This window comes from Stenella coeruleoalba (genome assembly GCF_951394435.1).
Source record: "Stenella coeruleoalba genome assembly, chromosome: 18".
Classification (NCBI taxonomy): Eukaryota; Metazoa; Chordata; class Mammalia; order Artiodactyla; family Delphinidae; genus Stenella; species Stenella coeruleoalba.
This window is the reverse complement of record NC_137164.1, coordinates 14,324,964-14,339,235: the sequence shown is the minus strand read 5'-3', so window position 1 is coordinate 14,339,235 and position 14,272 is coordinate 14,324,964. Positions and strand designations below refer to the sequence as shown.

Sequence of the window (14,272 nt, the reverse complement as noted above, 5' to 3'; positions counted from 1 at the left end):
CCCTCTTTATCTTTGGTATTATCTATCAGTCTAATTTTTCTGATATTAATATCAGAATATAGCTACTTCAACTTTATTATAATTTTTATTTGCATGGTATATATTATACCATATTTTTAAACTGTGTCCTTATATTTAAAGTGGATTTGTTATAGACAGCAGACAGTTTGGTCACGTGCATTTTCACCCAATCTAAGACCACTGCTTTTTAACTGGAGTGTGTAGTTCTTTTACATTTAATATAGTTACTTATAAGGATGAATTTAAGTCTATCATCTTGTTACTTGTTTTATATTTGTCCCATCTATTCTTTTCTTTTCTGCCTTCTTTTGATATAACAGTTTTTTTAACATTCTATTTTATCTGTTGGCGTGTTAGATAATTTATTTTAGTGCTTGCTGTAAGGTTTACAATCTACCTTTAAACAATATTATACACTTCATGAGTAAACTTACAACATCACAACAGTATACTTCTACTTCCCTCCCACTCCATCTTTTGTGCTTTTGTAGTCATAAACTTTATTTCTCTGTGTTAAGAACTCCACAATTCAGTTATTATTTTTATTTCAAATGGTCTACTATCTTTTATATTTAGCATTTCCTGCACTTGTCATTCCTCTGTGTAAATAGGAGTTTTCTTCTGGTATCACTTTCCTTCAGCCTGAAGAACTTCCTTTATCATTTCTTGCAGTATACTGATGATAAATCCTCTCTACTTTTTTTTTTTTCTTTTGTGGTACGCGGGCCTCTCACTGTTGTGATCTCTCCCGTTGCGGAGCACAGGGTCCAGATGCACAGGCTCAGCGGCCATGGCTCACGGGCCCAGCTGCTCCGCGGCACGTGGGATCTTCCCGGACCGGGGCACGAACCCGTGTCCCCTGCATCGGCAGGCAGACTCTCAACCACTGCGCCCAGGGAAGCCCAATCCTCTCTACTTTTGTTTATCTTATCTCAAAATGTATTTATTTCACTTTCAGTTTGAAAAATACTTCTGATGAATACACAAAGTTGAAAGTGTTTTAACATCCACCTTTTTAAAGATGCTATTCTATTGTTTTCTGGTTTGAACTGTTTCTAACAAGAAGTCAGTAGTATACTTATCATTGTTCCCACATATAATACATCTTTTTTCCTCTGGCTACTTTTTAAGTTTTTCTCTCTTTATCACTGGTTTTCAATAATTTAATTACAGTGTACCTTGGTACAGCTTTCCTTGTTGTGATTTATTTAGCTTCTTCAGTCTGTGGGTTCATGTTTTCCATCAGATTTGAAAAAAATTCTTTTATGCCTTCAAATTTTTTATGCCTCAATCTTACTATGACACTTCACTTACACCTGTATTAGAATGTTTATTATTATCTCACAATTCACCTAGACTCTCTTCATCTTTTTTCCAGCTTTTAATTTTTTCCTATCTGTGCTTCCATTTGGACAATTTCTATTGTCCTTTTTTCAAGTTGACTTATCTTTCGTTCTAGAATGTCCAACTGACAGTTAAGCCTATCCAGTGAGATTTTCATTTTAGATACTGTACTTTTCAGGCCTAGAATTCCCATTTTGTAAAATTCCTAACTTTTCCTCTCAATATAATTTTCCTTTAAGTTGTTGAACACACTTTTTAAAGACCTTACCTGCTAATTCTGTAAACTCTGTCAGTAAGTCTGTTTCTGTTGACAGATTTTGCTTCTAGTTTTGGTTCATATTTTCCTACTACTTAAAACCTAAGTGGTTTTTTTTTATTGCATGCTCAGCATTATAAATGCTACACTGTTGATTGTCTGTATTCTGTCATACTTACGAGTGCTAAGTTTTGTTCTGGAAGGCAGTTAATTTAGTAAAGATCCACGTGATCTTCTAGAGGTTTGTTTTTAAGCTTTATTACTGTGAGTCAAAAGTAGCCTTTAGGGCTTCCCTGGTGGCGCAGTGGTTGAGAGTCCGCGTGCCGATGCAGGGGACACGGGTTCGTGCTCCGGTCTGGGAAGATCCCACATGCCGTGGAGCGGCTGGGCCCGTGAGCCATGGCCACTAAGCCTCCGCGTCCGGAGCCTGTGCTCCGCAACGGGAGAGGCCACAACAGTGAGAGGCCCGTGTACCGCAAAAAAAAAAAAAAAAGTAGCCTTTACTGTAGAACAGACTAGCCTTACTTTTAAGGCTTGGACTTTCCGAGGTCTCTAAAGCACTGTTTGAGACTGTTTCCAATTAGTCGTTATTTCTCTGGTAGGCTAACCCCACCCCCACTCCCAAACCTGCGTTATTTTTGTTTACACAGGTATTCCTGAGAGTTAAAGACAGGTGGCTTAAAAGGAGGCAGTTAAAGAGAAGAAAACTATTCTCTCACTGTTGTGGCCTCTCCCGTTGCGGAGCACAGGCTCCGGACGCGCAGGCTCAGCGGCCATGGCTCACGGGCCTAGCCGCTCCGCAGCATGTGGGATCTTCCCAGACTGGGGCACGAACCCATGTCCCCTGCATCGGCAGGCGGACTCTCAACCACTGTGCCACCAGGGAAGCCCCTACCTCTTTTAAAAAACCAAAGTAATTCTTTTTAAAGATACCTGCTTTGTTTCTAGCATATATAATAGAGGAAGATTCCTGAAAGAATCCTCAAAATCATATCCACTTTTCCACAAGCTCACTTCAGGAAGTATCTATGGTCTCTTTATTTCTTAAATTACTCATATAAACAATTCTGACTCAGTAAGAAAAGACACTGAGAATATTTTATAAATATGCATAGCTGTGGTTTCTGTAGTCAAACCTCTATTTTTATACCATTAAAAGGTAAATGTTGGAGTCTGGCGTTGAAAAAAGAACAACGCCCTTCTAATTCATTACAAGGAAGGAAGAATTCTTTAAGGGTATTTTAATTTTCTATTCTTTTCTTTATTATCTATACAACCTCACTTTCTGGCTACCTAAGTGTATTCAATAGTTTATGCCAAGGATGAAGTGCTCAGTCAAAATCTCCTTTGAAAGGCAGTCAAACTACAAGACGAGAAAAAGGGAGACAATGACAGGTGTCCCAAAGGTACTGCAACCGCAGAGACAAGCAAAGTTCAGGAGAACAGAATATTAACAAAACAAAATGAGACGGAATGAAAAAAAGAAAGTTTTACATTTCAAAGCTCTATTTCAAAGAAACAATTGACATTTTAAATACAATATGAATAGAAAGAAATTGAGAACATAAAGACGTGAAAACATTTTTGCTTAAAAATGAATTATCATTTTGAAAAGGTTCAAAATTTAACTAAATGAAAGTTATCTCCTATTATTTCAAATGCTTTATAAATAAGATCAAATATAATACTATGCCTATACAGTAGGAGAAATAAGAACAGAACGTATTTTTGAGGGTAGGACCTGCCATCAATCAAAAAAGGGGGAAAAAGCAGTTAGAAAATCTGCTTTAATGTTGAATCTTAAATGTGTTAAATGACTTACATTTTCATAGCAACCTGATTTTTAAAATAAGTAGCCAAACTGATACCATAATTTTTCTTCTTAAAGAAACCTGAAAATACATTCATAGGTTACATTTAATTTTAGAATACTTTGCAAAAAACATTTTAGAAATTTTCTGAATGAAAAAAGGGGTAAATAGGTACTGACCAATTCTTAGTTGCACTATTATTTACATAAACCATATGTATATCTCAATTTTTTAATGTCATTATAATTAGTATGAATTTATAACAGGATGCTAGGTCCATACTATACAATCAAAATACCTTGAAAGTAATTTTTTTTCTTATAAATGTGCTTGGCATTTAAAAATATGTGACTCTTTACCAGCTAATTGGGACCAAAAAATACTTACTTCACTGTGGCACTTAGAAGAAAGTTCAGCTGTGGCATTAACAGGTTGTCTGGGGCTGACAGATAGCGATCAAACTGAACCTAAAACAAAACAGAGACATCCAAAACACAAAGTGCATATATCTGCTAACAGACATCCCAAATAAGCATCTCTTTTAAGGATTAAATCTTAGTAAAAATCCCATATTCCAAATAACGAGTTCTTCATGATCAAAATGAGCTATTCCTTACACATTTTAACTAAAAACTCACTGAAAGTGTCAACTCTTTAATGCAGTCAGTATCAGCAATACCTACTTTCAAAATTCTGATCCAAGCCATTTATCCTGATCTCCCTCACCAAACTTCTTGGGTAATAATATTAGCAAGAAGTAAAGTCTTCAGATCTCAAGTCTACCTTACTTTCTTAAATGCAATGTATCTCTTAATTATTCACTCCTCTATTCATTAAATTAATATTTATGGAGTGCCTGTTATTGGTAAGGTGCCATATAACATAATGTAAATAGAACGGTGAGCAAAAGAGGGCAGTCCCTAGCTTCACAGAGCTTATGGCCTAGTGAGAGAGGTAGTGAACAAATAATAATGTAAATAAAGGAAAAACCAAGATACTACAAAAGCATCAATCAGGAGGACACAGACCTAACCTGTACGTTTGGCAAAAGCATTTCTGAGGAAAGGTCGTTTTACGTGAAATCTTAATGATGAATAGATGTTAGGTTAAGTGTGTAGTGGGGCTGGTGTGGAGGAAGACTTAGGTGAGAAAGAGGATGCCTACCAGAGATCACTCCATGCAGGACTTGCATGGTTTCTAGGAGATTTTAATTCTTACTGTAAAAGCATTAGGAAACCACCAAAGAAGGGAAATCATCTGATTTAAATTTTAAGAAGCTAAATCTGGCTACAGCAAGAAGAATGGAAGGGGAGGTTGTAATAGCAGATGAAAGGACACCACATAGGTAGTTCTTGCGGCATCTTAGACGCCAAGGGCAATAGGAGTGAAGAGAAGATTAGATATCTGAGAGAATTAAAGAGCAAAATCATCAAGATTTGGTTAGTGACAGACAGGATAAAGGGGCTGACGCCCAGGTTTTGGATCTGTGTAATTCACAGCATTATCACAATTCACAACTGTACTCTTTATATATTTATTTAGTTGTGTGATAACTGCATCTCTTACTAGATCATTCCAGTTCTCAGCATGATACCTAGATAATAGCAGATACTTGGTTAATAAATGCTGAAATAATTAGTGGACAGATGCTCTTATACTTTCTGAGTTAAGAACACTTGGAAAAGGACCTGGGGTTGGGGCTGGTGGGGAAGAGTTAGAAGAGCTCAGTTTGGGATATGGTGAACTGACGTGCCTTTGAAGCATCCAAGTTGGGGCACCAAACAGTTATAGATAAAACAATGGATCACACATAAAACTCAATCAAGAGTTTGTTTCTTTAGAGACACCTAAGATATTCAACTCAATTGTTTTTAAAGTTAAGAGTATACGAACCTGTAATAGGGCTTAAATATATTTTGTGAGTTTATATTATGAACTGGATATGCGTCACTGGAGAAGGAGAAATAGGCGGGACGCACACATTTACTGAGTACTAAGGTTACTGATCTCTGCGTAGACCTATATCCTCATTTTGCTGGGGCGGGGGTGCGGGGGAGGGCAGTAAATACCTTAAAGTGGAATTACTGGGTGGTATGGTGAGTGTACATTTAACTTTCTAAGAAACTTATCTTTTTTAATGAATGTAAAATGTATTCATTTATTTTTGCACTTTTCAGAATCAAATCTTTGCATTTCTACAGTTTTTACTGTTATGTTGGATATACACAAGTTATGACTTACTTTTTATATACTGTCTTTTATCATGACATAATGTTCCTTATTTATGATATTTAGTGTTTTTAAAATCTACCTTGTCTAATGTTAACTCTGTCAGCTCTGTATTCTTTGCATTTGTTGGGTATCTTGTGGGTCTACCCTTTATTTTCAGTTAAATTTAGCTCTGTCAGATGATGGATAGGAAAGCCCTGGCATCAGAGAAGTCACCCAAGAGAACTATTTATCGAAGTCAAACCATTGTGGCAGTGAGTATTGAAACACATAGGACAGGCAGTACATATAGTAGGTAAGAGCGTAAGTACTGGGTTGAATGGGGTTGTTAGGAGGATTAAAGAGTTAGTACATTAAAAATGTGTGTCATGCTCAATATATGTTAATGGACGTTGTCATTACTTACTGTTTATTATTACTACCACTAGAATTCGTATCATAAAGCTTCCAAAGGGGATCATTCCTATGAGGACTAAATGAGTGTCATCCAACTGATGGCTGTGTGTGCATGTGTGTATACACACACACATATATAGGCAAAGTATGTACTTAAGATGTGGAAACATGCTATAAGAAGTGGTGCTCATGCAGAAAGGGATGTGCAAGCAAGCTCATCACTTGAAAAGAAGGTAATAAAGTGGAGGTTCGGTGAGCGTCACAGTCAAGAGTATATTTTAAGATTGGAATCCAATTTCAGTTATCAACTCAGGAAGAAGTCAAGAACTATAAGCCCAGGATCACTGACAGATGGACGTCTATGATGATATATAGCTAACTCCTTCGTGTCTCTCATTCCTTTCTCCATTAGGTTAGGAGTAAAACTCTGAAACTGAAGAAAACCTAAACAGGAATAATGACACTATTAGGGTATGGTGCAATATTACTACAAATGTTATGCCTTGGTCAGATCTCCTTAGTTAAAGGAATACATGTGCAACATTATGACTGGACCCAACGTGAATACTGCATATGAAGAGATAAAATTATCACCCGAGACAATAATTATCACACAGGAAAAAATAAGAATAATGTTCCATAAGGAAACGTATGTTGAAATGCTTTATTATGTACTTACCATTGCAGCCTTCAGTGCCACAGAATCTAGGTTGGGAAAATTAGCTAAAGGGCCCTTAAAAAAAAAAGGGACAAAACCAAGATGAAAACAGGTGCTATATGTTACACTTCACTTCTCAAATACAATCCATTAGTAGATTGCCCGAATTTGAAAATTTAGCTTATTTCCAAAGAACTCAAGTGTCCTATCTCCAACCTCAATTAAAAGAGGGACTGTGATTTGTTCATTTTGTATAACTAGCGTGAAGGCACTCAATAATATTTGTTGGAGAAGCACATAAGTTTATTAACAATGGAAATAAAAGGATACTTCAGATTTAATCATAAGCAAGAAAAAAAGGGCAATAAAGCACTGAGGAATGGCAGTAAGACATGGGGGCTTTAAGAGTTGCCTTGATAATTTTAGATAATATAAAAAGGCAGCAGAATTTGCTCCTACTGGTAGAAATTTGCTTATTACCTTATCAAAAGAAAAAATTCAAACCTTGTCCCTGGGCTATAAAATATTCATGTTAATGTTATTTAAAAGTATTTTGCTTTTTAAAGAAAGAGGCTTACATGGTTTTCTAGGGTTCCCACCACTCCATTTTCTAATTCTACTGGAGTTCTATAACTTAAGATCAGATGTTAGCCCCAGAAGTATTTACCTTTCCGAAGTAATAGACCATGATTTGCTAAATTAAAAGGGGGGATGACTGCTATTTATATAGTAATCTATGCACTTAATAAATCAATGGTGATAAAGGACTAAAAAATTTACCAATATGAGTATTCTTTATATATTTTTCAATACTAATTTTTGTATATTTTCATTACTTGTAACCCAAACTATCTATAGTAAAAAAGATAGTATTTTGGGACACCCTACTATATCTCAGATAGTCCTCCAAGAACTACACAGGTATTATCTCAATCTTAGAACAATTCTATGTTACAGATATTATTACCCTCAATCTACAGATGATGAGGAATCAGAGAGAGAAGTCACCTTCCCAGTGAAAAATTACTACTAAGTGTCTAGCTCTAGAAGCCGTACTCTAAATTGGTGTATCTCTCTAGTTAGGAAGATCCATGTGCTTACCTGTTCGGGTTTATGTTGCTGTATGGTGTTATAGATGTAACTCACGCCTGCTCTAGTTAAAACATAAGAAGCTTGCTCATTTATAAGTGTGTCCAAATGTGCTTCAATCTAAAATAAAACACAGTTAAAAGAAAATATTTTAAAAGAAGAATAAGACTGATTGAGAGTAGAAGTAGACTAGCCTGGAGTCTTAGCTCTTCATCATGGACGTGTTCCTTGCAGCGGCTATGAGGCCAAAATATGAAGGATAGGGACTGCTCCTGTACAAAGACTTTTCCTTCCCCAAAGAGGAAGTCCTCCTACGAAAGGGAGGGAAAGTCTTACTTGAGGATTCCAGGACTAGCCACTAGTCGAAAAATTTGGGTTGCTTCTTGGCTCTTTTAAAAGCTGGTATTAAGCAAGACACAAACAAAAACTACTCATGAACAACAGTGTAAAATAAAATACTTAGAAAGAATTGTGGGAAGATGAGGACCTGATGTCCCTCACATCCACACTGCCTCCTGCTCCCAACTTGCTGGACTAACTCAACCAATCAAATACATCATCTGGAGAAGTCTGAAGGAAATCCCACGGGGGCTGAGGCAGTAAGTCCTCCAGAGGAAGGCGGATTTGCGACAACTAGGGGACTGTTGAGGAACCAGCAGAAGGCTGGGCAAAGATGTCAAGTTCAGGAGCTGCCAGCTAGCAGGTGGGACTTGTACGTGGTCACCTGTTTGGTGCTATTCTTGGGGAAGCCACCTAATGCTCATGGGGGCAGAAGCCGCAGAAGGAAACTACCTGATGGGATGAAGTATTCCCAGGTGGGGAGAAGTGGCTGCTCCTTCCTTTAACCAGTACAGGCCTGTAAGTCTACAGATCTTCCTGTTACCCCTCACTGGACACTCCCCTCAGTTTTACCAGCTTGTTTACCAGTGGCACAGTATGCTATTAAGAGATGCTATCTGCTACCATCTGAATGTTTGCCACCGTGCAAGTCACTCCAGCAGCTGAGCCCCTCCCCGTAAAAAACTTACAACTGATTTAAAAGAGGTGAGTAGGTTCTATGAGAAAACCCACCTGAATAATGAGAACAAGTATCTTTTCCTGAGGCAACACTACTGAAAGACGCAGGGTACCTTAGTTTTTTTTTAAGTGAATGCCCAAGAAAGTACAATTAGAACCTTAGAACCCTTACTTACTAGTCTTACTGGAAAATCCAAGAAAAACAAGATTGCAAATGGAAATATTTAATGAAAGAGTTACTGCCAAGAACCAAATTAGTATCTGAAAGAAAAGTGGAAGAATAGTAATACAGAGTAAATATCAAAGAAATATATTAAAGGGAAGAGATTTAAACAGAAATTAGAAGGCAAATTTAGGAGATAAAGCCAACTAAGGACAGGAGCTTCAGAATATAAAAAGTAACAGATGGAGAAGTGAACAGATAACAGAAAACTTTACTGAGCAAAAAACAAAAGGGTGGAATCTTCAGACTGAAAAGGCTTTGCAAAATCCAAGATGGAAATAATAGAAAAAGAGACATACCAAAAAATATCCTGAGGAAATATGTGAACTCAAAGGAAAATCCTCGCAAGCTTCCACATGAATAAAATAGGTTATCACAAACAACAGAGAATCAGACTAGCCTAGATTTCTCACTTGAAACACTGGAAGAAGAAAGAATGGAAGAAAATTAATGGACTAGTGATAGAAAAGATCTGAAAATAAGAATCTTTTACTCGACAAGGAAAACTATCACTGTGGGGCCCGCGCCTTCCAGCATCCACACCCTTGCCCAGTCCTCTCCACACTGACTCTGGCTGGTCCACGTGACCAGTGCCAGCCACCAGCCCATCAGCAAGAATGATGCAGGCTCAAGAAGCACTTACATGGTGGGGCTTGTCCTCTTGGAATGCAAAAAACAACTTTGGAATATTTGAGAAACAAAGATAACTGGTGATAAAACAGATTGCTGGACCAACTGATATAGGTGCACATCTTGAGAAGAGATTTAGACAAATGGCAGAGTTTCGGGTTGAATTAGTGATAAACACATTAAAAACCAATGACTATTTTTTAAAAAGATTTTACTAATTATACTTAAACAATTATGCAAAAAAGAAAAATTAATCATACTTCATTATATTTCTTTTAAAAGAAAGAATTAGAAAGTAGAAAACATCACAAACTTGGAGGTCTCAAACTCAGTCCTTAGAAAAACCCCAAATGACAAATTTTTACTGTAGCCACTGCCAAACTGTTTATATACTTGTGATAACAAAGAAGACTCAGGGTTGTTATTGTTTTTCTTTTTAAACATTCTATCTACCAAAAATCACTCTTTCAAAATCAAAAGCCAAGTATCTGGTAAATTTTATAAATGGCCTTGTTGTGACTCTTAAGTGATACCATTTGGCTTATAGGACCAGAGCGATTGGCATGACAAACTGTAATGTTGTGCCTAACACTGATTTACACATAGATAAAAATATATCTGTCCTCTGCAGCACCTTCTGCACTAGCTACACAGCTTGAAAAATATAGCATGTTATTCACAGTATGGAAACTGAAATCTGCATACAGAATAACAGTTCAAATCAGTCAGAAAAGCTCCATTCTACCACCACATACTATGGCTTGAATAAAATATCTTACCTGTTACATATTCTGGCTTCTCCAAAACGAAACTGAAATACTGAATATGCATGGGGGCAGGGAGGGGTTCTATCAGACTATAACAAGGGATTCATATAAATCAGGTCACTGAAATTATCTTAAAGCCAGTAACTGAGATCATGTATAGCAAAAAGATTTCATCACAGTGAGCAGTCATTTTATGGCAAAATTAACCTGGAACTGTAGCATTTCCAGACGTCTGTCGGTGAACTCAAACAGAGCTAATGTTGTCTTCATCATATACAGTGAATTGACCATGAAGGTGGCCATGTCAGCTGTGCCTAAATTGCTGGCTGATACAGTACACATCTGGAGGAGAGGATCCAAGACACATGATAAAACCTATAAATGAAAAATAAAATCAAATGTATTCCTTATTTCCCAACCAGTGATACGGGTCTGTGTTAACGGCACTTCAGAATGAATGTCAAACTAATGGGGAGCGGGCCAACTTACAGAAGCGCGTAAGAAAAAGATTAAATGGTACCGCAACTGTAATAGTTTTTAAAACAAGCATCACTGAATATATACTTTTTAAATTAAAGGGAACTGGTTTAATATCTGAAGGAAAAAGCAATGAGAAGGATTGTCAAGATACATGGGCTATAAAGTGCCAGAATTTCAAAAGAACATACAATAGAAGAGCAGTAAGAATCATTAAACGTGAATTTACAACCTACCTGCACAAAGTCGGCCTGACGGGCATCTAACGGTACAACTGAAGAATCATGAGATGCCAAAACTTCACGCAACAACATGAGTGTCTGATTTAATGCAGAACTTGGTCCAAGATCAGGTGGTGGGAGTTCAACCTAAAATGAAGGATGACTTATCCACTGCTTGCATTTTTCTACTAAATTTTAGTGTCTACATAAATGCCAGTTCACGGTAAAATAGTTCATACGAAAGATGTAAAGCTTTGCTGATACATTACAAAATCTACAATCTAGCAACAGCTTATTTTTTATCCTACTAATCAAAATCAGCACAGAAAGTGACACAAGTTTTTTGTTAGATTATCTCAGAATTAATACATCACAATTAAAAGTACAGAATTTGAACTTTAATTCAAAAATTACACGGAAATTTAGCAGTCTTTGAATTGTAGAATTATATTTTCATATAGATTTGAAATGGCCTGTTTTGTTTTTTAGCCCAAGTCTTAAGAAAGTAATCCAGAGACCAGCACTTCACCTACTATAATATTATTGAGAATCATCACTCACCTGCATGCCCCAATGTCAGATACTGTGGCTCAATATGTATAGGTTCAGGGTCTAGAAATCTACCTTTCAACAAGCACCCCAGGTGCTTTTCAGGACCCTGGTCCATGAGCCACACACTTCACAGAAACAGTACAACACTGCCACTAAAATCCTGAATTCTGGAGTTAAAGAGATTAATTTTACATTTTGTAACTAGCACTTACTAGTTGTGTGACCTTGGAAAAGTTATTTAAATTCTCGGAGGCTCAGAGGGATTCTGTAAAGATTAAATGGGATTGCTGCATCTCAACTACTGAGTAGAGTATCTGATACTTATTTACTGGCTACGTTCATCATCCCTACTTGACACCATCATGATACCCCAGAAGAGGTGCCTGAGAATTTTTTAAAACATTTTTCAAAGTACTTATAATACTAATATAGTCACATTTTGTAAATGAAACAAAATCTGGTACTCAGAGATCCACGTAACACTACATTCTCATGTCAGGTAGATAGAAAGGCATAAGAATTTTATAATATCAGTATTTATATTAAGAATGTTTCATGTATAAAAGTTAATACATAAGTGACGTCAGCAGGAATGGCAAAGTATGGACCTCTGAAAATCCTCCCTCCTTCATAAAAGCAACAAAAACAAAAATTATGAGACATGCCAACAAACAAAAAAGTATGATCATTTACAGAAAAAACAATCAATAGCAACTCCCTGAGGAAGCCCAGATGTTGGAAATACTAGTCAAAGACTTTAAATCAGCTCTTTTAAATATGTTCAAAAACTAAAGGAAACTGTTCATGAATTAAAGGAAAGTATGAGAAAAAAATCTTACAAAATAGAGAATATCAATAAAGAGATAGAAATGGTTAAAAAAAATAACCAAACAGAAATGTTGGAGTTGAAAAAGCACAAAAACTGAAATGAAAAATTCACTACAGGGAATCAACAGGAGATCTGAACAGACAGAATAAATAATCAGTGAACTTGAAGACAGGTCAATTAAGATTAACTGCTGTGAGGAATAGAAGGAAAAAAGAATGAAAGAAAATTAACAGAGCCTCAGACACCTATGCAACATCATCAACATCATCAGTACAATGCGGATCTCAGAAGGAGGAAAAAAGGGGGCATGCAAAAAGAATATTTAAAGAAATAGTGGGAGAAGACTTAGCAAATTCGATTTAAAAAATTAATCTAAACCTCCAAGAAGTTCATGAACTCCAAGCAGAATAAACTTCAATAGATCTACACTGGGACACATAATCAAACTGTCAAAAGACAAAGAGAGAATCTTGAAATCAACAAGAAAGAAGTAACTCATTCTGAACAAAGGATTCTCAATAAGCTTAACACTTGATTTCTCATCAGAAAACATGGAGATTAGAAGGCACTGGATGATATATTCAAGGGCTGAAAGAAATATATTTTCAACCAAGAATTCTATATTCAACAAAACTACTCTGTAAGACTGAAGAAGAAATTAAGACATTCCCAACACTACTCTGCAAGAATAAAGAAGAAATTAAGACATTCCCAATAAACAAAACAAAGAATTCTTTACCAGCAAACCTGCTCTACAAGAAATATTAAAGGGAATCCTTCAAGCTAAAATGAAGGGACACTAGACAGTAACTCAAATTTGCAAGAATAAAGAACAGCAGTCAAGTTTCTGGTATCAGTAAATATAAAAGGCAGTTTAATGTACTTTCTGCTTTTAACTCCTTTTTCCTGGATTTAAAAGACAACTGAATGAAGCAATCATTTTAAATCTATGTTGATAAGCACACAAGGCAGAAAGATGTAATTTGTAACAACAGTATCATAAAGGAAGGGGAAAACGGGGCTATACAGGAGCAAAGCTTTAGTACACTATTGAAAGTAAGTTGGTATTGATCCAAACTAGCTAGATTATTAAAAAATTAAGATGGTAATTATTATTCCCAGGGCACCACTAAGAAAATAACTAACTACACACATACACATACATATATATTTATATAAACAATAAGGGAACTAAAGCAGTGTACTAGAAAATATTTACTTAACACAAAAGAAGGCAGTAATGGAGGGACAGAGAAATAAAAACACTTAGAACATACAAAAATATGGTGCAAAACGGCAGACATAAATGCTACTTTATCAGCAATTAAATTAAATGTAAACATGCTAACCAAAAAAGCAGAGGCTGGCAGATGGATAAAAGAAAAAAGAAATACATTGACCCAACTATATGCTGTATTCAAGAAACACACTTTAAAGACAAAAATAGACTGAAAGTAAAAGGACAGAAAAAGATATATCTTGCAAACAATAACCAAAAGAGTGCTAGAGTAGCTATACTTATTTCAAAGACGACTTTAAGACAAACACTGCTGCTAGAAAGGAGGGCATTTTATAATGTTTATTATAAAGAAGATACAACAACTCTAAACATACATGCATCTAACAACAGAGCCAAAAAATACATGAAGCCAAAACTGACAAAACAGAAGGGAAAAGTATCTCTTGTGGCGAAGGAATAGTTATGTCGAGTTTGATACCTCCTTCAGTTTTGGTTCCTTTTTTCTATTACCT

The 14,272-nt window shown here is 36.1% G+C and overlaps 1 protein-coding gene across 17 annotated transcripts in view; it reads right to left on the bottom strand.

Annotated features, from left to right (window-relative positions):
* COG6 (component of oligomeric golgi complex 6) overlaps positions 1-14,272 on the bottom strand; it is a 280,734-nt gene that overhangs the window by 228,644 nt on the left and 37,818 nt on the right. For all 17 annotated transcript variants that reach the window (XR_013824904.1, XR_013824905.1, XR_013824906.1 and 14 more), the window contains 5 exons: positions 11,155-11,286; positions 10,649-10,816; positions 7,817-7,924; positions 6,737-6,790; positions 3,820-3,899 (listed from right to left, as the gene is read on the bottom strand). Coding sequence is in view for 4 of the 17 variants with exons in the window: in XM_079903305.1 (XP_079759431.1) it covers positions 3,820-3,899; positions 6,737-6,790; positions 7,817-7,924; positions 10,649-10,816; positions 11,155-11,286 (542 nt within the window). In the remaining 13 variants the exon portion in view is untranslated. The remainder of the gene's footprint in view (positions 1-3,819; positions 3,900-6,736; positions 6,791-7,816; positions 7,925-10,648; positions 10,817-11,154; positions 11,287-14,272) is intronic.